Source organism: Capra hircus, chromosome 17, assembly GCF_001704415.2.
Source record: "Capra hircus breed San Clemente chromosome 17, ASM170441v1, whole genome shotgun sequence".
Taxonomy (NCBI): Eukaryota; Metazoa; Chordata; class Mammalia; order Artiodactyla; family Bovidae; genus Capra; species Capra hircus.
The window spans coordinates 68,835,290-68,860,883 of record NC_030824.1 but is presented as its reverse complement, the minus strand read 5'-3'; the positions used below and the strand labels follow the sequence as shown (position 1 = coordinate 68,860,883).

At 41.5% G+C, this 25,594-nt stretch overlaps 1 protein-coding gene and 1 pseudogene across 4 annotated transcripts in view; both read left to right on the top strand.

The window, feature by feature from the left end:
- TMEM192 (transmembrane protein 192) overlaps positions 1 to 18,194 on the top strand; it is a 35,030-nt gene extending 16,836 nt beyond the window's left edge. For 2 of the 3 annotated variants that reach the window (XM_018061630.1, XM_018061629.1), the window contains exons 4-6: positions 7,457 to 7,591; positions 13,590 to 13,692; positions 14,011 to 18,194. In XM_018061630.1, the coding sequence (XP_017917119.1) occupies positions 7,457 to 7,591; positions 13,590 to 13,692; positions 14,011 to 14,149 (377 nt within the window). In that variant the 3' untranslated portion in view covers positions 14,150 to 18,194. The remainder of the gene's footprint in view (positions 1 to 7,456; positions 7,592 to 13,589; positions 13,693 to 14,010) is intronic. The other variant, XM_018061631.1, reaches the window with a different exon arrangement.
- On the top strand, positions 3,097 to 6,122 carry LOC102179121 (annotated as a pseudogene). The gene has a single exon (XR_001296679.2). The product of XR_001296679.2 is annotated as a serine/arginine repetitive matrix protein 1 pseudogene (transcript).

Genomic DNA, 25,594 nt, shown 5'->3' with positions numbered 1-25,594 from the left:
ATGCAGTAGTTTGAGCATTCTTTAGCATTGTCCTTCTTCAGGATTAGAATGAAAACTGACCTTTTCCAGTCTTGTTGGCACTGCTGAGTTTTCCAAAATTTGCTCGCATATTGAGTGCAGCACTTTAACAGCATCATCTTTTAGGATTTGAAATAGCTCAGCTGGAATTCCATCACCTTCAGTAGCTTTGTTTGTAGTGATGTTTTCTAAGCCCCACTTTACTTCGCATTCCAGGATGTTTGTCTCCTGGTGAGTGATCACACCAGCATGGTTGTCTGGATTATTAAGATCTTTTTTGTATAGTTCTTTTGTGTATTCTTCCCACCTCTTCTTATTATCTTCTGCTTCTTTTAGGTCCATACTGTTTCTATCCTTTATTGTACCCATCTTTGCATGAAATGTTCCCTTGATATCTCTAATTTTCTTGAAGAGATCTCTAGTCTTCCCATTCTATTATTTTCCTCTACTTCTTTGCTTTGTTCACTTAGGAAGGCTCTCTTATTTCATCCTGATATATAGAGGGATATCACCTTATCAATGGAGATTTCCCTTATAAATGTAAATGCCTCTCATAAAAGCTAACCCCTAGTTGTTTTTCAGAACTTCATCTTTGTCTACCATTTCTTAAAACTAATCAGCTTAAAACAACCTTTATGACAAAAAGGCATATTTTACTGTGGCACTTAATTGTGAGCAAGGAAGGCCTGGGTGAAATGTGACTCCCTTCATTCCTCTTGCTACTAGCAGTCTTGTTTATCTCAAGGAGATATAAAGCTGATGCTAGTTTATACTTGTAGGATAAGAGAGAGTTATTTTATTTTACACGAAGCTTCATGCTTTTCTTACCCACTGCAATATCCTTTCCTGGGAAAGCCCATGGACAGAGGCTCCATAGCATCACAAAGAGTCGGACACAACTTCGTGACTAAACAACAGCATAATGCTTTTCTTGTAGTAAGAGAGAGACTGTTTTATAATAAGATGTATTATTTAAAACAGAAATGTGGAAAGCAATTTATGAATGCAAGATCAGAAAGTCCATCGAGGACTTTGAACATATGCCTACCTGCTTTTCTTTATTGCTGCAGACATTTTAAAGGCTTAATGGAATTAATTTGAACTCTCATGTATTTTTGCCTAATTGTCAAAGTTTCTACCTTTTTTTTTTTTAAAAAAAGCCCTCTGTTTCAATTTGAGTCCAGAATAAATGATTAAACATTTTGAAGCCAAATTAGAAATTAATCTTTTCACAGAAAAACAGCTCTATAGAATTTAATTTTTTTTTCTTCTGTATTCTGTAGTGCCTTTTCTTAAAAGTCAGGCTGCAAGTTCATCTGCTCAGTGAGGTTCTCAGTGGGGGTGGAGGGCCCAGGGATTGCAGAGAAAGAAGCATTGTAGTGGGATGACTAGTCCTGATACATCTCCAAGGGGGTGGCCTTAACTCCTTCTCCAGAGGAAGAGCTGTTTCTGCTTTCTACTGCTCATGTGTGGGCTTCCCTGATAGCTCAGTAAAGAATCCACCTGCAATGCAGGAGACCCTGGTTCAATCCCTGGGTTGGGAAGATCCCCTGAAGAGAAGATAGGCTACCCATTCTAGTATTCTTTGGCTTCCCTTGTGGCTCAGCTGATAAAGATTCTGCCTGCAATGCAGGAGACCTGTATTCTATTCCTGGGGGAGAAGGTCCCCTTGAGAAGGGAAAGGCTACCCACTCCAGTATTCTGGCCTGGAAATTCCGTGGATTGTATAGTCCATGGGGTCCCAAAGAATTGGACAGGGCTGAGTGACCTTCACTTTCACTTCATGGCTAATGTGCGGTGCTTGTGTTTGGCCAGAAGATGTCACTTATACTCTGTGCCTGTGACAAAGCAAAAGTGGAATCTTGTCTATATACTGACCTGTATGCTGACTGTATGTTCAGTTTCTCCAGTGCTGGTCTGGAAATAGTATTGAAATCACCAAGAGATTGTCTAATCTTTTTTTAAAATTAATTTATTTTAATTGAAGGCTAATTACTTCACAGTATTGTGGTGGTTTTGGCCATACATTGACATGAATCAGCCATGGGTACACATATGTCCCCCATCCTGAACCCCCCTGCCTCCTCCCTCACCATCCCATCCCTCTGGCGCACCAGCCCTGAGCAGCTGTCTCATGTATCAAACTTGGACTGGTGATCTATTTCATATATGATAGTATACATGTTTCAATGCTGTTTTCTCAAATCATCTCACCCTCCCCTTCTCCCACAGAGTCCAAAAGTCTGTTCTTTACATCTGTGTCTCTTTTGCTGTCTTGCATATAGGGTCATCATTACCATCTTTCTAAATTTAATATATATGTGTTAATATACTGTATTGGTGTTTTTCTTTCTGACTTACTTCACTCTGTATAATAGGCTTCAGTTTCATCCACCTCATTAGAACTGATTGAAGTGCCTTCTTTTTAATAGCTGAGTAATATTCCATTGTGTATATGTACCACAACTTTCTTATCCATTCATCTGCTGACGGACATCTAGGTTGCTTCCATTTTCTAGCCATTTTTTGCCTTTCTTTTGACTTTGAAATTATTGCTACATGTATGACCCTTAATCACAACCTGTTTCTAAACAATCACAGAAGGCTTCACTTTCAAGTTGCTTATATAAGGAACCAGAAAATCCAAGAGATTGGGGCAGATGTTTACTCTGTTTCTGTTTTCTTTAAATATATATTTTTTCTAATTTGAAGAAAAATAACATAAATCTATGAGGATATAGAACTTCCAGTTAATCTGAAGGGTGTAACCATTCTTTTTTTTTGGCCTATGATAGTATTTCTGGGTATTGTTTAGCTTCATCTTGACACTTGTTTTTCTCTGCAGAGAGAAAAATAAATTGATTTGACTTTATTTTGTGGAGATGGGAAAAAGGGCTTTGGTTTCCTTCCAGTAAGCTGAAAGTATTTATCTGATTTTTCTCTTCTCCTTCCTTAATCTTGAACTCTTTCAAATATTACTAGCTACATAACAAGTTGCACGTTTAGTTGTTTTTTTCATCGATTTGAAAACTTAACCCTTCACTGAAACATGGGCAGAGTGGGTGGGGTGCTCTCGTGTCTACAGTGTTTGTTATCAGGAGAATGTCTTACTTCAGCAGTCTCTGCTGCTGCGTGCAGGTTCACCCCATGTCCTGCCACCTTGCTGACATAGACCTTCTCAGGATATCAAAAGTCCTTTGGAAACTGTGTTCACTTTCCCTGCAGAGGTTTTCCTCTAGTTTTTTCCTCTTCCTAAAGCTGTAAAATTAAATTTTCCTTGTACGGGGAGCGATCTCCGAGCGAGGCAGCAAGATGCACGCGGGATTCTTCCGCGGAACAAGTGCAGAACAGGATAATCGGTTCAGCAACAAACAGAAGAAGCTACTGAAGCAGCTGAAATTCGCAGAATGCCTAGAGAAAAAGGTGGACATGAGCAAAGTAAATTTGGAGGTTATAAAGCCTTGGATAACAAAACGAGTAACGGAAATCCTTGGGTTTGAAGATGATGTTGTGATTGAGTTTATATTCAACCAGTTGGAAGTGAAGAATCCAGATTCGAAAATGATGCAAATCAACCTGACCGGGTTTTTGAATGGAAAAAATGCTAGAGAATTTATGGGAGAACTGTGGCCCCTACTCTTAAGTGCACAAGAAAACATCGCTGGAATCCCTTCTGCTTTCCTAGAACTGAAGAAGGAAGAAATAAAACAGAGACAGATTGAACAAGAAAAGTTGGCATCTATGAAAAAGCAAGATGAAGACAAGGATAAGAGGGATAAAGAAGAAAAAGAAAGCAGCAGAGAAAAAAGGGAGCAGTCTCGAAGCCCAAGAAGACGCAAGTCCAGATCTCCTTCCCCTAGAAGACGATCTTCCCCTGTCAGGAGAGAGAGAAAGCGCAGTCATTCTCGGTCTCCCCGTCACAGAACCAAAAGCCGGAGTCCTTCCCCTGCTCCAGAGAAGAAGGAAAAAACTCCAGAGCTCCCAGAGCCATCAGTGAAAGTAAAAGAAGCTTCAGTACAAGAGGCCACTTCTACTAGTGACATCCTGAAAGTTCCCAAGACTGAACCAGTACTAGAGCCTAAAGAACATTCTCCAGAGAAAAACTCAAAAAAGGAAAAGGAGAAGACCCGACCAAGATCTCGGTCACGTTCCAAGTCAAGATCCCGGACACGTTCTGGCTCTTCTTCTCATACTAGACCAAGAAGGCACCATAGATCTCGATCAAGATCTTACTCACCTAGAAGGCGGCCAAGCCCAAGAAGACGGCCATCTCCTCGAAGAAGGACCCCACCGAGACGAATGCCTCCTCCACCAAGGCATAGAAGGAGTAGATCTCCAGTGAGACGAAGAAGGCGTTCGTCAGCATCCTTGTCTGGGGGTAGTTCATCATCTTTTTCGTCTCGTTCCCGGTCACCGCCAAAGAAGCCTCCGAAGATGACATCCAGCCCTCCTCCAAAAACTCGTAGGTTATCGCCTTCAGCAAGTCCTCCGAGGCGAAGGCATAGGCCATCACCTCCAGCTACTCCACCGCCAAAAACTCGTCATTCCCCAACACCCCAGCAGTCAAACCATACAAGGAAAAGTCGTGTTTCTGTCTCTCCAGGGAGAACTTCAGGTAAAGTGACAAAACATAAAGGTACTGAGAAAAGAGAATCCCCTTCACCAGCACCGAAGCCTCGGAAAGTAGAGTTATCTGAATCGGAAGAAGATAAAGGTGGCAAAATGGCTGCAGCAGATTCTGGGCAGCAGAGGCGCCAGTATAGACGACAGAACCAGCAGTCTTCGTCTGATTCTGGCTCCTCCTCTTCCTCAGAAGATGAACGACCCAAAAGGTCCCATGTGAAGAATGGTGAGGTAGGCAGGCGACGGAGACATTCCCCTGCCCGGAGTGCCTCTCCATCACCTCGAAAGCGCCAGAAGGAGGCTTCCCCTCGTGGTAGACGGAGAAGTCCCTCCCCACCGCCCGCCAGAAGGCGACGTTCTCCTTCTCCTGCTCCTCCGCCTCGTCGACGCAGGTCTCCCACACCACCACCACGACGAAGGACTCCGTCTCCTCCACGTCGTCGCTCACCTTCCCCAAGAAGATACTCTCCTCCAATACAGAGGAGATACTCTCCTTCTCCACCTCCAAAGAGAAGAACGGCTTCGCCCCCTCCCCCTCCTAAACGAAGGGCATCACCATCTCCACCACCAAAGCGTCGGGTCTCCCATTCACCACCTCCCAAACAAAGAAGCCCCCCAGTCACCAAGAGACGTTCGCCTTCATTGTCATCAAAGCATAGGAAAGGGTCTTCCCCAAGCCGATCTGCCCGGGAGGCCCGGTCACCGCAGCCAAACAAACGGCATTCGCCCTCACCATGGCCTCGCGCTCCTCAGACCTCAAGTCCTCCACCTGTTCGAAGAGGAGCATCATCGTCACCCCAAAGAAGGCAGTCCCCATCTCCAGGTTCTAGGCCCATTAGGAGAGTCTCCAGGACTCCGGAACCCCAAAAGATAAAAAAAGCTGCCTCACCAAGCCCTCAGTCGGTAAGGAGGGTCTCATCTTCCCGATCTGTCTCGGGATCTCCTGAGCCAGCAGCTGAAAAGCCCCCAGCACCTCCGTCACCTGTCCAGTCTCAGTCACCCTCCACCAACTGGTCACCAGCGGTACCGGTTAAAAAGGCTAAAAGCCCAACACCAAGCCCATCACCGGCAAGGAATTCAGACCCAGAAGGAGGTGGAAAGAAAAAGAAGAAAAAGAAGGACAAGAAACACAAAAAGGATAAGAAGCACAAAAAGCACAAAAAACACAAGAAGGAGAAGGCTGTAGCTGCCGCTGCTGCGGCTGCTGTAACCCCTGCAGCTGTAGCTGCTCCCACAACCACATCAGCACAGGAAGAACCAGAGGCAGAGCCAGAGCCTAAGAAGGAGACTGAAAGTGAGGCTGAAGATAACCTTGATGACTTAGAAAAGCACCTGCGTGAAAAGGCCCTGAGATCAATGTGGAAGGCTCAAGTGTCCCCACAGTCCTAGGTGGAAATGTTTGTTACGATGTAAATTTTATTTGGTTTGTACGCAGTTCAATTTCAAAATTGCTAAAATGTGTTTGAGCTTTAGACTATAACATTTGTAATAATTGCTAGGTTGAAGTTCACCATGTAAAAAAAAGGGCATGGATTTACATTGCAAAAGGTGTCCACAGTGTATTAGTGACATTCTTTCATTGACAGCTGACATAAATTCGTTTAGAGTGAAATATTTTAAGCCAAAAAAAATCCCCTTTTTAAAAAAGGGGGTTTAAATATTGTTGGCATTCTTATGGTTCCTTTTTTTTTTTTTAACTAAAGCTATATAAAGCTTGTGGATTAAACAGAATAAATTTCTAAATTAAAAAAAAATTTTCCTTGTACATAAAGCTAATTTATAAATTGAGCTCTTGGTCAACATGCTAAGACACTGACATTTGTGAGTGTAAGGAGAGGCCTTAGGGATTTGTGCTAGACTATTACTTTGTGTAGAGAGACTTCTGATAGGTTATTTAAAATCATGGCTCAAAATAATCCCATTGTACCAAGAAATAGAAGGTAAGTCAAATAAGCATCTCCCCAGCCATGATCAGATTTAGATAAATGTGTTAGTTTTAGGAAATTCTAAGATAAAACACTATAAGAATGATTTCTGCCCCTAAACTTTTCTTTGATGCATGAGCATGCTCAGTCACATCCAACTCTTTGTGACCCCGTGGACTGCAGCCCTCCAGGCTCCTCTGTCCACAGAATCCTCCAGACAAGAATACTGGAGTGGGTTACCAGTTCCTCTACCAGGGGATCTTCCCAACTTGAAGATCAAACTCACAACTCCTCCAGCTCCTGAATTGGCAGGCTGATTCTTTATCACTGAGCCACCTGGGAAGCCCAGACTTTTCTTTGACAGTCTTCAAAATAAAAGTATAGGATGAAGTTAAAATGATCTTCAAAAATAAATAATGGATATCTGAGCAGGGGGGAACAGCTCATATTTATTGAATACTCACAGGCTAGGCATCATGCTAAGTGTTTTTCACACACAAACTTATTTACTCCTCACAGCAGCTCTGTGAGGAAGGTACCGTCATCCCATATGTCACAGTAAGTAGAGGTGTTGGATCATCTGTCCAAGGTCAGCAGCGTGTCCTGGGTTTTTCTGGACCCTCGCTCTGCCCTTGACTGTGGTGCATGACCAGAAGGGGCCACTGGGTCCTTGTAGAAACTTACTCCTTGAGTTTTAAGAAAGTCCAGATTCTTCTCTATTTGTGTTATGGACATCATTTACTTTTGGCAGTGTTGTTTATTTGTGTTTGATTTCCATCCTCTAACTTCCTTCTTGCCGAATAACTGGGGGTGCATGCCCCTGCTGTGGTGGTGGCCGGGGTGCTTGGATCCCGGCTGTGCCCCGACCTGTGTACATCTCCTCCCTGCAGGCAGCACGGCACTCCTCCTTCTCCTCTGCCTGCAGCACTCCTTCCCTGAGCCCAGCACATGGTACCTGAACCTCATTTTGGCCACCCTGGCCCTGGAGCTGATCTGTTCCCTGACGTGCCTGCTTGTGTACACAGGTGAGCATGACAACTAGCCTGTTAGAACTGAGAAAGGTCTTTAACTGCAGGTCCCATCCCCACCTGAAGTCCAGCCTGTTTACCTTTCTGGCATGAAAGCTTTTCTATGTGGCTGAGACCCTATTGAGCACCCATGTCTCTCATTGCTAACCACATCCAAACTCCTCTAATTTCAAACCACTAGGAACATACCAGTGAGTCATATTTCTAGATTTATGTCATCAACAAATTCTTGTTAAATAGAGTGAAGGCTTTTCATTAAAAAACAGAAATGATAAGTCCATAAATTCTGAGTCCTCAAAGGCAACTGAGATGTAAGTCTGGCTTTAAATTAGAAAATAACAAAATGTAGGACTTGTCTGGCAGTCATGCTGGTTAAGACTCTTTAACTTCCACTGCAGAGGCATGGGTTCTATCCCTCATCCAGAAATTAAGATCCCAGGTGCTGGTGGGGTCAAAATTGTAATAAAAAATGAAAGTAAATAAGTTAGTACATGAAAACTGTATTTAAACCAAACTTGTTTTTGATAAACCATTTAAGAATCTACTTCTTTCTAAATTTAGAATTGTCTAAGGATTGCTCTGTACAGCTAGCTGTCTCTCAAAATCTGAGGGGTAAAATTAAATAAGCTTTAAGTATGTTAACAGGAAAAATAGGTGGAAGGATTCTTGAAGAGAAAAAATTCCAAAGCTGATAGAAATCAAGGTTTCATTCCTGTTGCAATATTGACATGCACCAAAATCTGTAATACAGCTAATTTGGTATTATTGATCGACAGTTGTTTTGTGACAATAAAATACCCTATCTGTCCTATTTGAAAGAGATAATTCTTCAGTTATGAAGGAAAAGTCACATGGGCCAAAACTCATGTTCCATTTTACTATTTTGTGCCTCTGATTGAGACTTCTAGGGCAAATATTGCTTTTGTTATGATACACTGAAGTGTATCACAAAAAATTTAAGGTTAATCTCCTGATACATACATTTTTCCTCCCTATATTAAAAAGATTTAAAAGATATCTAGTTTTGGTAATGTGAATAGTAACTCTTCATGACATAATTCTTTGATACACTAATTCTAACCTAAACTTGACTGACTTGTCTGTAGTAAAGTAGTTAATCTCTGGAAATACAGATGGACTTTTTCACTGAGCACTGGACTGCCTCGGTTGGAAAAAATTAGGAACATGAAACTTAAAAGCTTTGTGATTTGATTGGCTCACCATTTGTTTAAAAACAATCCAAGCTTCAAAAAATGCTACTCAGTTACCAGTCTTCTAGCAGTCCTGATGTTCTGGCTTCAGCTCGGGAGGAAAGGAGTGTAAGGGCAGCAGGCCCATGTCCCATGTCCTGCAGTTTAGTGAGAGCTCTCCTGGGCTTATTGTAGCAGAAAGAAAGAGTAGATTTCTTGTTCTATGTAGATTGCACTCATGGTGTTGCCTGGCCTGCGATCTGTAAAATGCTAACTGCATGCAGCTTATTTTAAAAACCACAAACAGCAGAAACTATCACAACATTGTAAATCAACTATACTTAAATTTAAAAAGTGGAACATCTTCAGGAAAAAAAAAACCTACAAAGATGAGTCTGATAGTTGGACATTGTTAAATTGTCGAGCTACGTGTTTTATTTCTGCCTCTTAACTTTTATTTTTGTACCGTGTTAAGTGTTATTTCTGTTCCCAAGTTCAAGAAACTTAAACTTGTTCCAAGTTTCTCCATTTATCTAGGAGTTTTTATGTGGAAGACAACATTATAAGGAGATGCCATATGAACATAACTCCAATTCAGGAGCAAACCTCCTGGGACAGTCAGGTCTCATCCTTTATCTCCAAAGTGGCACTGGACATGGTGGTTTGCTCCCTCCTCGAGATGTATTCTTTACTTCCCCTGGGACCCTGGCTTCTTGGGATCCTGCCTGCCCCCTTGGTGGCCTCATCTTTTTGCTGAACTCTCCCAGCCTTCATGGTGGCGCCCAGTGCTCAGTCCCTATCTGCTCTTGGATGAGGGTGCTGTGCTTATGCCATTGGAAGCCAAGGGGCTGTTCATATCTTTTTTTTTTTCACTGAAGTGTAGTTGATTCACAATGTTGTATTAGTTTCAGGTGTACAGCAAAGTGATTCAGATATATATACTCTTTTTAAGATTCTCTTCCATTATAAGTTATTATAAGATATTGAATATAGTTCTTTATGCCATATAGTAAGTCTTCATTGTTTATCTATTTTATGTATGGTAGTGTATATCTATTAATTCCAAACTCCTAATTTATCCCTCCCTCTGCACCCCATTTCCCCTTCGGAAATCCTAGTTTGTTTTCTGTGTCTGTAAGTCTATTTCTGTTTTGTAAATAAGTTGATTTGCATCATATTTTAGTTTCCATATATAAGTGATATCATATATTTGTCTTTCTCTGACTTATTTCACTCAGTATGATAATCACTAGATCCATCCATGTTGCCACAAATGGCATTATTTCATTCTTTTTTTTTATTATTTCATTCTTTTTAATGACTGACTAGTATTCCATTGGAGAAGGAAATGGCAACCCACTCCAATATTCTTGCCTGGAGAATCCCAGGGATGGAGGAGCCTGGTGGGCTGCAGTCTATGGGGTTGCACAGAGTCGGACACGACTGATGCGACTTAGCAGCAGCAGCAGCAGTATTCCATTGTATATATGCATCACATCTTTTCCTCCGTCAGTGAAGATGTAGGTTGCTTCCTTGTCTTGTCTATTGTAAACAGTGCTGCAATGAACATTGAGGTGGATGTACCCTTTCAAACCATGTTTTTCTTCCAGATATATGCCTAAGAATGGGATTTTTGGGTCATATGGTAACTGTTTTTAGTTTTTTAATAAACTTCCATACTGTTTCCCATCGGAGAAGGCAATGGCAACCCACTCCAGTACTCTTGTCTGGAAAATCCTATGGACAGAGGACCCCATGGATGGGGTCGCTAGGAGTCAGACACAACTGAGCGACTTCAACTTTCGCTTTTCACTTTCATGCATTGGAGAAGGAAATGGCAACCCACTCCAGTGTTCCTGCCTGGAGAATCCCAGGGACGGGGGAGCCTGGTAGGCTGCCGTCTCTGGGGTTGCACAGATTCGGACACGACTGAAGCGACTTAGCAGCAGCAGCAGCATACTGTTTCCCATAGTGGCTGCACCAATTTACATTCCCACCAATAGTGTGAGAGGGTTTCCTTTTCTCCACACCCTCTCCAGCATTTATTATTTGTAGACTTTTTGATGATGGCTGTTCTGACTGGTGTGAGGCAATACTTCATTATAGTTTTGATTTGCATTTCTCTAATTAGTGATGCTAAGTATCTTTTCATGTCTGTTGATCATTTTGATGTCTTCTTGGAGACATGTCTATTTAGGAATTTTGCCTATTTTTGTTTGGGTTGTTTGTTTTTTTGATATTGAACTGTATGAACTGAAATTAATCCCTGTTGGTGTCATGGTTTAGTTTGGAAATATTTTCTCCCATTCTTTAGGTTTTCTTTTTTTGTTTATCATTTCCTTTGCTGTGCAAAAGCTTTTAAGTTTAATTATGTTCCATTTGTTTATTTTTGCTTTTATTTCCATTACTGTAAGAGATAGATCCCCCCAAAATTGTTGTGAATGGCACCCCACTCCAGTACTCTTGCCTGGAAAATCCTATGGACGGAGGAGCCTGGTAGGCTGCAGTCCATGGGGTCGCGGGGAGTTGGATACGACTGAGTGACTTCACTTTCACTTTTCATTTTCATGCATTGGAGAAGGAAATGGCAACCCACTCCAGTATTCTTGCTTAGAGAATCCCAGGGATGGGGAAGCCTGGTGGGCTGCCATCTATGGGGTCGCACAGAGTCGGACACAACTGAAATGACTTAGCAGCTTAGCAGCATGCTACCTATGTTTTCCTCTAGCAGTTTTATAGTTTCCACCCTTACATTTAGATCTTTAATCCATTTTGAGTTTATTTTTGCATATGGTGTTAGAGAATGTTATAATTTTATTTTTTACATGTAGCTGTCCAGTTTTCCCAGCCCCTCTTATTGAAGTTCAAATTTTCTTTTCTCCATTGTATTCTCTTGCCTCCTTTGTCATAGATTAATTGATCATAAGTGTGTAGGCTTATTTCTGGGCTCTCTATCCTGCTGCATTGATCTATGTGTCTGTTTTTGTGTGAGAGGCTTCTCATTTCTAATTCTCTTGACCATCTCCTGAAAGTCAAGGGCTTCTCGTTACATTCCCTCACTTCATTCTTTTGGCATCTCACTTCCTTCTGGTCCTTTCTGGTGAACCCTCTGCATATCTCCTAACCTTCCCACATTTCTCTTTAACTTCATTGCTTAAGCTTCTTTTGCCTTGTTCTCAGCTGAGAGTCACATGAAAATCATCTGTGGGTTCTGGTGGTTCCATGACAGATTGAACATATGACTCAGCACATGCACTTCTGGGTATCTGCCTACTTCTACACTTTGTGTTCCAAGTGGCATTGTTTATAGTATGGATTGGGAAGATCCTTTGGAGAAGGGAATGGCAACCCACTCCAGTATTCTTGCCTGGATAATTCGATGGACAGAAGAACCTGGCAGGCTACAGCCCCTGGGGTTGCAAAAAGTCAGATGCCACTGAGCAACTAACACACACACACACAGAAGTAGGAACAACCCAAAAGGCATAAAGTGATGACTAGACCAACAAAAGATAGTCTGTCTATACAGAGAATAGTGTTCAGTCACAAAAAAAGGAGTACATGGAGTGAAGCTTGAAAGCATTATGCCCATAGGAAAAGCAGTTATAAATATTATATGATTCTATAATACTTGAAATGACTAGAACAGGCACATCTATAGAGAAAGAGAATGTGTAAGTGTTGCCTAGTCCTAGAGGCTGAGCTACATGAAGAATGACTGCTCAAGGAACCCAAGCTTCTTTTTGGGGTGGTAAGATGTTCTAAAATTGATGGTGGAGATAGTTGCACAACACTTTGACTGTATTGAACCATTGAATTGTACACAGTAAAGGAATTACATGTGAACTGCATCACATGTAAATTATATCTCAAGGGTCATTATGGGAAAGGAAAGAATCCTGTGGAGTTTTTAAAAATTGTGCCAGGGCCTAACTCACCTTCTCTCTCCTCCACACATGCTGAATACTCCACCCATTTCAAGCTGCAGAAATAATTCTCAAGGGCAGTCACTGCCTGTCACAGAGACCTGCCTCAGCCTCTGTCTCCTTGTACCATCTCTGGTGGGAATACTCATTCCAGCCATGTCCTGGGGTTGTTATACAGTTGGAGTAGGTGCCTGGACAGTGGCTGTTATTCAGACATGCAGGTGTGTAGACAGATCGGAGGTTGGGAGCAGCAGCCTTGTGTTTGCAGCTGACTTCTCCCAGTGGCATTAGTCTTCTGGGGCTTCTAGAACTGGATGACTAAGACACATAAACTTAGTTATTCAGTTCTGGAGACTGGACATCTGAGATTGGGGGGGGGGGGCAAGGATGACTTTCCTGAGGCCTCTCCCTTGGGATATAGGTGGCTGCCCTCTCACTGTGTTCTTATGTGGCCTTGGCTCTGTGTACGTGTATCCCTGGTGTCTCTTCATGTATCAGATCAGCAATCCCTTTTGTTTTTACCTTGATTACTTCACCAAAGGTACTGTCTCCAAGGACAGTCATGTTGGGATTAGGGCTTCAAGTTCATCAGTGGTCTCCAGGTCATCAAACTCTGGCTCCTCTATATAGGTGTCTTCACTTCCTGGCAGTGACCACTGATGGCTGTTTCCTGATTCTACTCCTGCCTCTCTGCATCAGCATTTCCATTCCATTTTAGTCAGTTTTTCCCATTTTTGTGTATTCACTTTATGAAGTGCTTTTTTTTTTTTTTACATTTTATTTGAAAAGAATAGGCAATTCCTAATGTAATTTGAATAAATGGAATTAGAAATTTTTTTGTGATTGGATAACCTGATAATAATGACTTTCTTATTTTAGTGAAAATTCAAAAATTTAATAAAGCCAAGCCACAGCCTGATGTACTTGAAGAAGAAAAAATCTATGCTTACTCCAACAATGTTACCTCGGAGACTGGATTCAGGTATGTGCAGAGTGAAAGAGTAGAGAAAGAGAATTAAAAGTTTTTTCATCTAAAAATCTAGAGACCATTCTGATGCTTGGAGTTTAGGACTCTGCATATGTTAGAATATGTTTACGACTGTGTTTGATTTGTTTCTTTCCTCTCAGCTGTGGTGAAACTAAGTCTAAAGAAAGAATCTCATTTGGGGATATTGCTTTGGCTTATGATGTCTAAGAAAAATAACAAATGTAATATGCTTTACTGAAAAGTAGTAGGGCTCCATTAGCAAAGAGACTGTTGGTGAACGTGTGTAATCATGGCCACCTTGGTTCTGTGCAGGCCTCTCTCGAGCCTGGAGGAGCTTGTGGAGAAGCAGGGAGACATCATAGGGTACTTGAAGCGGCACAACGCGCTCCTCTGTCAGCGGCTGCTGGCCGTCTCGTCCTCTGACCTCGGCTCGCAGCCAAGTGGGATTTGACAGCAATTCCAGAGGAACCAGAGTCACTTAAGACTGATCAACTCCCTGACAAGGTGTCACAGGAGATTGCAGCTTTGCCAAGTAACATTCTACAGTTTCTGTTGGAAACCTGAATCTGATTCTCACCTGTGTGACTGTTTAACAAGTAGGACTCATGGATCATTTGAAAGGCACTTTGAAGAGCCTTGATAACTCATGGAAAATATATCTTTTGCACGTTTTGAAATTATTTAACCACTTGGTTTATCCTAGGTCAAAGTGTAGTTTAAACATCTCCTTGGCCAACACTTCTTCCGTACTCTTTGAAACCTGGTGATAATTTGTCTTTTGTAAAGAAAGTCTGACATGACAACCTACTTAAAATGGGGTTTTGATCAAATGAGTTTTTCCCACTTTTATACAGGTGAGAGAAGTCATCATTTCTCATGTTTAGTGGTTTTTTCCATGGAGCCTATGCATTTATATGCTTCTGTGGTACTGGATATCCTTGGCCCTTATAGTCTTTTATAAAGAATTTTCCACTAGGTGACTTACCTTCCAAACCTTACAGTTTTCCATCCTCCAGAAGTAAGATTTGAAGTTTGCTTGGACCAGTGTTAGGCCAACCAGTGCTGCCTGTGGCAGCAGCAGGGCCTGTGATTGGCAGCAGCTGAAATGGAGAACACTTTAGGCTTTCTCTTTCTTTACTTTGACCCTTCTTTGAGAGATTGCTGTTTCAGTATTGACCAGTTGTCATTGAATCAATAAGTTCACTGATTTAAAAGGAATCTTCTGTGGCTTTAAGTTTGTCTGAAAGAAAAAAAAGAACTTTTTTTTAGTCTTGGATTATACTTAAAAATTATGATGGGAAAAAAATGTATTAACTGTTTATATACAGATATTAAACATATCTAATTCTTCAGATAAAATGAAGCATTTTTATGTGTAAATGGCATTTTTTTCTCCATTTTTCCTACTTTGCCCTTTACATTTATCAGTTTGCTTTTGGCACCTTTCCATGCTGCCTCAGCAAACTTCTTTGTTGAATGCTTAACATGAGAGAGGAGATATTTGTGATTACGTATGCTGCTAAAAATCTTTTTTGTATTTAGCTGAATAATGAATATTTGATTTAAAAATCTTTGAGCTATACATAACTGTTTGACAAGGAATGTCTTCAGTGGATCATACCATACTTATGAAATGGCAAATGTCTGTTTCCTTCAGATACAGCCCTTTCAGAGCACTCAGAATTTTCTGTTGAGGACAGGTGATTGATTGCTTGTCACTTGCAGTCAACCCCATTGAGTCCCCCAAAATGACAGCATTCACAAACTAAAGCCAAAATTGTATTTTTAAAGTTAAAATTGAATCCAGGTTTCCTGACTTTCTCTTCCTCCCTTTTTTTGTTTTTCCCTTCCTTTTTGTATGTCTCAAAGCCATTGCATTGTGTGGAAATTTGTCTCCGTGCCCTGGAGAGCTTTTGCCTTTAGCTGTTTTCCTTAAGGAAAGCACTGGTGGTAGGTCATTAATGCTCATTTATTTTTAAAATTCAATTTGTATCTCTCATCAGTTTCTAAGGTTATGAGATGAACTTTGGTTTACAGAGAAAAGTATAGTTTAAAAGTTAGAACACTCAAGTTCTGATGAGATATCTGTATAATCACCAACACACTTTTCTAAACAGAATGCTGAACATTTCAAACAATAAAATAAATTTTAAAAAGAATGAACAAAACAGTTTAAATATTAATCATTCTATGCACCAGAGACACTTTGCTAGCACCATGGATAGAAAAATTAGTGAGACAGTCCTAGTTTAAAACTTACACTCTAAGGAGAGGACTAGGATTTCCAGGCTCTGTGCTATGTGAGATGATGGCAGCAGCCCCAAGATACCATAGGGGCTCCAGGTCAGAGGATTCTCTGGCGGGGAGGGGGGAGGACAAAGCTTTAGGAATTCCAGGGAAATTCATGAGCAAACAAGAAGTGCGACAGCTACTGATGACCATACGTGCTGTGTATAACTTGAGCGCAAAGTGTGAGGCAGGACTGGGAGGAGGAACAACCAAGATTCTGGGCACCCTGACCTTGTAGGCCAAGGGGCCTGTGCTGGAATGGGTCCGGCTAAAGAGTTCTAGGCAAGGAAGTGGCAGTTGGTTTTAGTTTCAGGAGGATTGGACTGTCAGCGTGGAATGGGAAAATGGGTGGCAGAGTACATGGTACTGAATGAACAAAGGCAGGTGGAGTAACATTTTATCGTGTGTGTATATTTATATCTGTGATGTATTTCTATATTGTTTATTTGAAAATTGTATTTCAAATGACAGTAGCATCATGATTTACTGCATTTCTTTGAATATTAATGAGGTTGACTTTTTTTTTTTTTCATTCCTTGTCCTTTTACAAATCTTTTATGATAAACATGTGTAAGTCTTTTGCTTATTATTCTCCTAGGATATTCTTTTTCTTTTTTTTTTTTGATATTCTTTTTCTTAACAAACATGATCTTCCTTTCTATATCAGGATAGTCTTCAGTTTATATTTGTTTGGAATATTTTCTACTTTGTTTGGGGTACTTTTGCCATGTACTCTTCAACTACAGGCTGGATTCTGTCCCTGCAGCCTTGGTGGGACTGACACAAATAGATCCCTAAAGTACATCGGATAAAAGCCAGGAGTATCTTGAGGGAATTTTAATATACCCAGACTCGGGAATTCCCTGGAGATCCAATGATTAGGACTCTTTGCTTTCACTACTGAGAGCCCAGGTTTAATCCCTGATCAGGGAATGAAGATCCCACAAGCTGCACAGCAAGGCCAAATGTATATGTATACACATACACACAGGCTTCTGCTGGAGGCCTTTGTCTTCATCCAGAGATTCAAATAGAGGTCTTATATGAATTGAGTTAATTCTTTTTCCTTTTTTCTCTAAGAGGATTCTCCATCCTTGGCGCTATGGCCATTTTAAGTTATATAATCTTTGTTTCAGGGACTGTTTCTTTGTTTTCACAGGGTGAAATCTTTGTTTCACCCTGTGCATCATAGGGTGTTTAGCAGTATGACTACTGGGATGCCTGTAGCAACCTCTAGTTGTAACAACCAAAAATGTCTCCATGTAATAGCAGGATGAGCACAGCCCTTAGCAGGCAGCCATTGCTGTGCCTTATTATTCCATACCCTGTTACTAGGCAACAGATGTTGGTTGGTACCTCAGTAGGTCCTGCCCACAAGCAAGCATCAATGAGCGGCTGTTAGTTGCCCTGTCCAGCTATTGGTCAGAACCACAGTGGGCCCTGCCCACAAGGAACTGTCAGTGAGGGACCATTAGGGAAGCGATTCAGCCAGGGTCAGTGGTGTGGTGGTCATCAGGTGGAGAGTGAGGTAAGAGGCAGATTCAGGCCTTCTCCTAGAGGCCCTCCAGCTTACCCAGCCTTGGGCCAACTGGTAAGCTGGCGGGCCCAGGGAGCAGGCTGTACACTCTGTCCTGCTGGGCTCCAGAGTCCTCACTCAGGCCCTCCATGCTGAGGCCCAGGCCTTGAGGCAGCAGTGAACGTGTCTGTGACCTAATAGCAGTGCCCGTTTGTCTGGGTCACAGTCTGTGAGACCTGGTCTCCCTTACTTGGGCAGCCTGAGGAGACTGAGGGCCAGTTGGGTTGGATGCCCGGCTCCCTCAGGGATGACAGGTGGGCAGAGAGTGGGGAACCTGGCCGTGAGGAGCTGTAGCTGAGCTCTGCCTCCTCTTAGCCAGGACTGGGACCTCAGAGGGTGAAAGTTGTGCCTTGGGACTTTGCCCTTTCTTGTCAGGACAGAGTAACATTATTCTGTTAACAATAAACAAATAACATTCATTTGGTAGAGCTTTACAGGAAAGTCATTACCAAACCATGACCTGACCACAAAGATTCTGATACCAAGAAGTTTGCAACAACTCACCACAACATTCCCTCACCTTTTGCTCTTAAAGGGGCTTGCTAAAAGTTTTCAGTAATTTTGGGGTTCTTAGGACATGAGCCGCCCATTTCCCTGTATGAATGTGTAATAAACTTTTCTCGGTTCCAAACTCTGATGTTTTAATATTGATGGGTCTTACTGTGTATCGGGCACATGGACTTGCGATTCTGTAACGTCTGTACACAGGCATTTCATTTCATTTCATACTTACATTCTGTGGGAGCTGGTGTGCACCAGGACGTGTTGTAGGTGTTCGCAACAGGGGTCAGTTAGACAGAGATGGTTTCTGTTGTCATGGAACCTACATTCTGGGGTGGGGTTGGGAGGAGTAAGATAGAGGGAGGGTGGAAGTGAATGCATAGACAAACAAGCCAGTATCTGGTTTGAAGAATACAATTCTTTTTCTGTAAATCAGGCCTCATGGAGATTTTAATGTTAATATGACTTATGGAAAGAATTTAGCTTTAGTATCCTGTAAACATTCAGAAAACTGAATGGCAGAGAAAATGAACATTATGTCTGCTTCATACTTTTTACAGAAGATACCAGTGTTTCGTGGTCTTACAGCCTGATCAGAAATGCTCTTGTGAGCCTTGAATACAAAACTCCCATCCCAGCCTCTTGAATTCTTGAGGAAACAAACCTCAAATATACGACAATCACAAATCACAAAAATCTCAAGACATTTCCTAGGTTTTCTAAAGAAGACTGTAGTAAACATGTCTTTAAATTGTCCCTTCCCATTCTTTCTGTTCTGACCCAGCTTTTTACCCAGCTACTCTACTGGAACTTCTTATCAAGGCAAAGGGTAGGATATCTCTTACCTGGAACTGAGTATACCTCCTCGGCCTGCCTGCCGTGGTCCTCTCAGTTCCCTGCTCTCTCCTCACTTGATTTTCTTTACTCTGGCTTCCAGGACACTGCAACCTCCTAATTTTCCTTTTCAGTGGCCTGTCCTATCTCCTTTGCAGGCTACTTTTCTTGATGTTAGTGTCTCCTGGTCCTCTTTCGTCTCCATCAGTTCTTGCTCTTGTTGACTTCATGGCTACAGCAGAATGTACAAGCTGGCCACTTCCAGGTGTGTCCTCCCTGACCTCCAGATGCATATCCCCAGCTGCTCCTCTAGATCCCCACTGCAATGCCTGAAAGGCATTTTGCAAAACTAAGCCCTCCAACACAGCCTTCTCTATCTCCACCAGGGTAACTCCTCTTCCTCTCACATGCCCATAGAATCTATCAGCAAACCTTGCTGGCTTTTCCTTTAAAATAGAGCCAGAATCCATCACCTCACATGGATTGTTGAAATAGTCTCTTTACATGGCCTTTCAGCTTCTAACCAATGCTCTTCCCCCACATATCCCCACCCCAAACATCAACATTTAGTGCAGCGGCCAAGGAGGTCATGCTAAAGCACGCATATACCATGCAACGCTGGTGTCTCCCTGCTGCTTAGCTGCTTCATTCCTCCGACTTCTTGTGAGCCCATCGACTGCAGCCCGCCAGGCTCCTCTGTCCAGGGGATTCTCCAGGCAAGAGTACTAGAGTGGGTTGCCATGCCCTTCTCCAGGGGATCTTCCTGACCCACGGGGCGAACCCAGGTCTCCTGCATTGCAGGCAGATTCTTTACTGCTGAACCACCAGGGGAGTCCTAAATGTTCAATAAAAATCCAAGTCCCTGGCAGTGACCTCCAGGGCTCTAGAAAATCAGCTCCCACCCACCTCTGCTTTTCCTTCACTTTCTCTGCTCCGGTCATGTTTCTGGACACATCCCCAGCTCAGGACTTTGCACCCCTGTTCCCTCTGTCCGGAAAGATTGACTCCTATGGAACTTTACCTCCTTCAAGTATGTGTTCACATGTCTCTTGTTTATTAAGGTCTCCCGCTCACACTCAGCCCCTCTATCTCCCTTATGTTGTAGGAGTTCCGAATATATGTCCCCTCGAAATTGTCAGTTTGGCATATTGGTTATTTTGAACTAAAGTTATCGAGAAACAATCACTTACAAAAAAGTAAGCTCCTGGGACTGACCAGGTGGTCAGTTGAGTAGTTTATACTCTACCTTCTACCTCAGGGGGCATGGGTTTGAACCCTGGATGGGGAACTAAGATCCCACATGCTGCATGGCCCAGCAAAAAAAGAACCCCTGCAGGAAAGAACCCACAAGAGAAAACCCACCACTCTTATAAAAGAGTCACTTAAAAAAAAGAAGTAAGCTCTTACTCTCCTTTGTCTCTGTGAAAGCAGGAGATAAAACTGCCATGTAAAAGGTATCGTCCCCTCAGCAGTGAAACAGTAGGACCCTGTATGGCCCTCCTGGATTCAAAAGACCCTCTATGTCCCCTGTTTCTTGTTTATATAGAAAAAAGGCTTTAGTCTCCTAAGCCTTCCCTGCTTTCCAAAGAGCAGGCACAAGAAGTTACTAATTAGTGGAGAGAGGGAATACAGACACGAAAAGCAGTCAAGAAACAATCATCATCATCAGTGTTAGTCACTCAGTTGTGTCCGACTCTGACCCATGGACTGTAGCCCAATAGGTTCCTGTGTCCAGGGGATTTCCCAGGCAAGAGTACTGGAGAGGATTGCCATTTCCTTCTCCAGACGATCTTCCTGACCCAGGGATCAAACCAGGGTCTCCTGCATTGCAGGCAGATTATTGGCTGTCTGAGCCACCAGGGAAGCCCCAAGAAATAATAGTGCAGAGATTAAAAAAAGTCCTGGTTCCTCCCCAAGTGACATACATAGCAATCTGATGCATATCTTTGAGTTTTTATGCAGGAACTAAGACTGCACCCACATGTAGGATGATAACTACAGGCTAAGGATGAGTATGTAGACCAAGGCTGGTTGGAACCAGTAGGCTGATAATTAAGAGTCTTGAAACCACCTGGTTACCTGACTACTAGACAATCAGAAGAAAGCCATGTACCCTGCAACCCTCATCCCAATTGTTGCCTTTAAACACCCTTCCCTGAAAGCCGTCTGGGGGTCTTTTGAGCATGAGCCGCCCATTATTCTTACTTGGACCTGAAATAAATGCTATACTTTCTTCACCACAACCTGGTATCATTAGATTGGCTTTGCAGCATGGTGGGCAAGCAGACCCAGGATTGATCTGGTAACACCAAGAGACCAGAAGTCATATTTATCATCAGATGGAATTTAGAGCCAAGAAGGCTCTAAATAAACAAAACTTGTTTAGGGAAGGAAAAATAATTTTCCCTCTGCCCTATTAGGTTCTTTCCTGGGAACTCACTGTAATAAAAGATAGTAAACAGGAGACCAAAAAAACCCAAACTTTATCAGCATGTATACCTTCTGTGTACATGGGAGATACCCAGGAATACTGAGTAATATCCCAAAATGGCCCAAGAGTGACACAGAGTGAAAATCGTTTGGTCGTGTCCAACTCTTTGCAACCCCATGGACTCCATGGAATTCTCCATGCCAGAATACTGGCGTGAGTAGCCTTTCCCTTCTCCAGGGGATCTTCCCAACCCAGAGATCGAACCCAGGTCTCCGCATGCAGACAGATGCTTTACCAGTTGAGCCACAAGGGAAGCCCCAAGCCACCACCTAAAATACCTCTAGCAAAGGACCAATGAACATGTTGAAGGGCGGGGAAGCCAGTTATTGGAGGCTACAGGAAAGGCACAGCTAACAAGAGTATGATTGTTATGTAGATTTAGCTCTTTGTCTTCTCCATTGGTCAGATTATAAGATGTAGAACTATCTGCCTCGTCCTGGCACAGAGAAGGAAATACCCTTACAAATAGAGATTTCATTTATAAATGTAAATGTTTCTTTAAAAAGAGTAGCTAACTGCTTGGTCACTTCTTTACAAGTCATGTTTTTATGGGGCTCCCGTGTGTACACAATTAAATTTTTTTTCTCCTGTTCATTTAATGGCCTTATAGCCATTGTATTATTAAACCAGTCAAAAAGAACAAAGAGGGAAAGAGAGAAGATTTTTCTTCCCCTACATCTTGTTTGTTTTCCTCCCATTGCACTTTCCATCTTCCATATTATGTAATTTACTTGCTTACTTTTTCTCTACCCTGACTGGAAGGTAACATATTTAAGATGTAACAAAGATTTAAAAGTAAAAAAAAAAAAAAAACCAACCATTTTCCTACATTATTCACAAGGGCACAAAGACATGTAAAATCATGGCAGTAATGATTATAAGAGTGAAAAATCTCATAATACACTGAAATAGTTTCAGGGGATTAAGTATATATATAAACATAATGTTATATATATACTGTGTATATATATATACAGATATACACTGATATAGAAGATGTCTGGTGCCATATATAAAATTAAAAATATGTGGGGAAAATATTTACAATGTAAGAGTCAAACATGCTTATTTAACATTTTCATTTTGAAAAGAATGCAACAGAAAACAGACAAGGGTAGTAGAAAACCTCAGATGTTCCCATTAACATTAGAATTAAGACAATGTCCATACATTATCATTCTGGAGGTTCCAACAAAATATTCAGATGAGAAAAAGTATATGGATCTTTATAGATGGAAAAAGCAATGAAAATTACCATTACTTCCAGACTGTATGATTCAGTTCAGTTCAGTTCAGTTGCTCAGTCGCGTCTGACTCTTTGTGACCTCATCAACTGCAGCATGCCAGTCTTCTCTGTCCATCACAAACTCCTGGAGCTGGCTCAAACTCATGTCCATTGAGTCGGTGATGCCATCCAGCCATCTCATCCTCTGTCGTCCCCTTCTCCTCTGCCTTCAATCTTTCGAAGCGTCATGGTCTTTGCCCAATGAGTCAGTTCTTCACATCAAGTGGCCAAAGTATTGGAGTTTCAGCTTCAGTGTCAGTTCTTCCAATGAATATTCAGGACTGATTTCCTTCGGAATGGACTGGTTTGATCTCCTTGTAGTACAAGGGACTCTCAAGAGCCTTCTCAAACACCACAGTTCAAAAGCTTCAATTCTTTGATGCTCAGCTTTATTTATGGTTCAACTCTCACATCCATGCATGACTACTGGAAAAACCATAGCTTTGACTAGATGGATCTTCGTCAGCAAAGTAATGTTTCTCCTTTTTAATACGGTGTCTAGGTTGGTCATAGCTTTTCTTCCAAGGAACATGCATCTTTTGATTTTATGGCTGCAGTCACCATCTGCAGTGATTTTGGAGCCCCCCAAATAAAGTCTCTCACTGTTTCTACTGTTTCCCCATCTATTTGCCATGCAATGATGGGACCAGGCACCATGATCTTAGTTTTTTGAATGTTGAGTTTTAATTTTTTCACTCTCCTCTTTCATCTTCATCAAGAGGCTCTTTAGTTCCTCTTCACTTTCTACCATAAGAGTGGTGTCACCTGCATATCTGAGGTTATTGATATTTCTCCCGGCAGTCTTGATTCTAGCCTGTGCTTCATCCAGTCTGGAATTTTGCATGATGTACTCTGAATATAAGTTAAATAAGCAAGGTGACAATATACAGCATTGATGTACTCCTTTCCCAATTTGGAACCAGTCCATTGTTCCATATCCAGTTCTTCTTGACCAACATATAGATTTCTCAGGAGGCAGGTCAGGTGGTCTGGTATTCCCATTTCTTTAAGAATTTTCCACAGTTTGTTGTGATCCACACAGTCAAAGGCTTTGGCCTAGTCAATGAAGCAGAAGTAGATAGTTTTCTGGAATTCTCTTGCTTTTTCTATGATCCAGTGGATGTTGGCAATTTGATCTCTGGTTCCACTGTCTTTTCTGAATCCCGCTTGAACATCTGGAAGTTCTTGGCTCACGCACTGCTGAAACCTAACTTGGAGAATTTTGAACATTACTTTGCTGGTGTTTTAGATGAGTGCAATTGTGCAGTAATTTGAACATTTTTTGGCATTGCCTTTCTTTGGTTTTGGAGTGAAAACTGACCTTTTTTAGTCCTGTGGCCACTGCTGAATTTTCCAAATTTGCTGGCATATTGAGTGCAGCAGTTTAACATTATCTTTTAGGGGTGAATTATATGATTGAATACCAGGAAAACTCCAAAAATCCTAGTAGAAAAACTGTTATTAAAAATATAGATAAAAATAAATTAAGGAAGGACATTTTCACAGGACCATAATAGGTACTTGGTTCATGCATCTTGCCTAGTTCAGACCCTCTCTTTGAATGGTTGTCTTTTTTCCCCCCATAATAATTTCTAATCAATATTCACTTTAATGAAGCAGAAAAGAATTACAGTGACTGGACAACCACAAAAAGAATTTCATGATGTTTTTGCTACCTGTGAGTATATAAATATGCTTTTGGAATTCCTGGAAAACAATAGAAATAGGAGCATGCAGTAAGATAGCTGGAAATTTAATACATAAAAATTCATTGCTTTATACAGATAAGTACCAGTTAGAACATACAATTCAAGAACAGACCTCATCTGTAATAATAATGAAAAAAGATTAAATAATCCAAATCCTTTTGAAGAAAACTGAAGAACATTACTAAAAGTTACAAAAGAAGACTTGAAAAGGCATGGCATGTCCTCAGAGTCTTGACACTATAAACATGTCTATTTTTGTCCAGGCAATCTATGAGAGGACTAATGCTATAGAAAACTTGACTCATTATTATAATAACAGCAACAGTTAAATACTGTCCATTAATAATCAGATGAAAGAAATGGAATAGGAAGTAGAGAAATAGCCCAAAGTGTGTATGGGAATTTAGTATATAAAGAAAAGAAAAGTGAAAGTGAAGTCACTCAGTCGTGTCCGACTCTTTGTGACCCCATGGACTGTAGCCTACCAGGCTCCTCTGTCCATGGGATTTTTCAGGCAATAGTCTTGGAGTGGATTGCCATTTCCCTCTCCAGGGGATCTTCCCAACCCAGGGATCGAACCTGGGTCTCCCGCATTGTAGACAGACGCTTTACTGCCTTAATATATAAAAGTGACACTTAAAATCACCACAGAAAAGTTAGCTCAATCACTAAGTGATATTAAAACCACTGGGTAAAACACCAAAGAAAAAACTAAGGTTATTATCTCTATCTTAAAATTCATAACTTCTAAATCCAGCTAATTCAAAGATTAATGCATTAAAATGAAACTATTAAAATATTAGAAATAAACAATGGTTATGTTTTTACAATCATTTCAGAGAGGTGAAGTCTAAGACTTTTAGGATTGGCATAGAAGCCATAAGTGAAAAGCCTGATATATTTAACTGCATAGAAATTAAAATTTCCCCTTGGGAAAAAACTTTTGTAAGGCGATCATGACAAAAGTTTTAGGACAAATAATAAACTGGGTAAAAACTATCTACAATTCAAGTCACAAGCTAAGAATTTGAGTTGTGATTAAGGAGTATATATTTGGCACAGAACATCTGACAGCTCACTGTGAACGACGCTGGATTCATGACCTCTGAAAACTTCGCCTTGGGACCAGGAGCCAGTCTTGATCACTCAAGAGCTTTTGTGTAGAAGAGTTTTATTAAAGTATGAAAAAGGACAGAGAAAACTTCTGACAC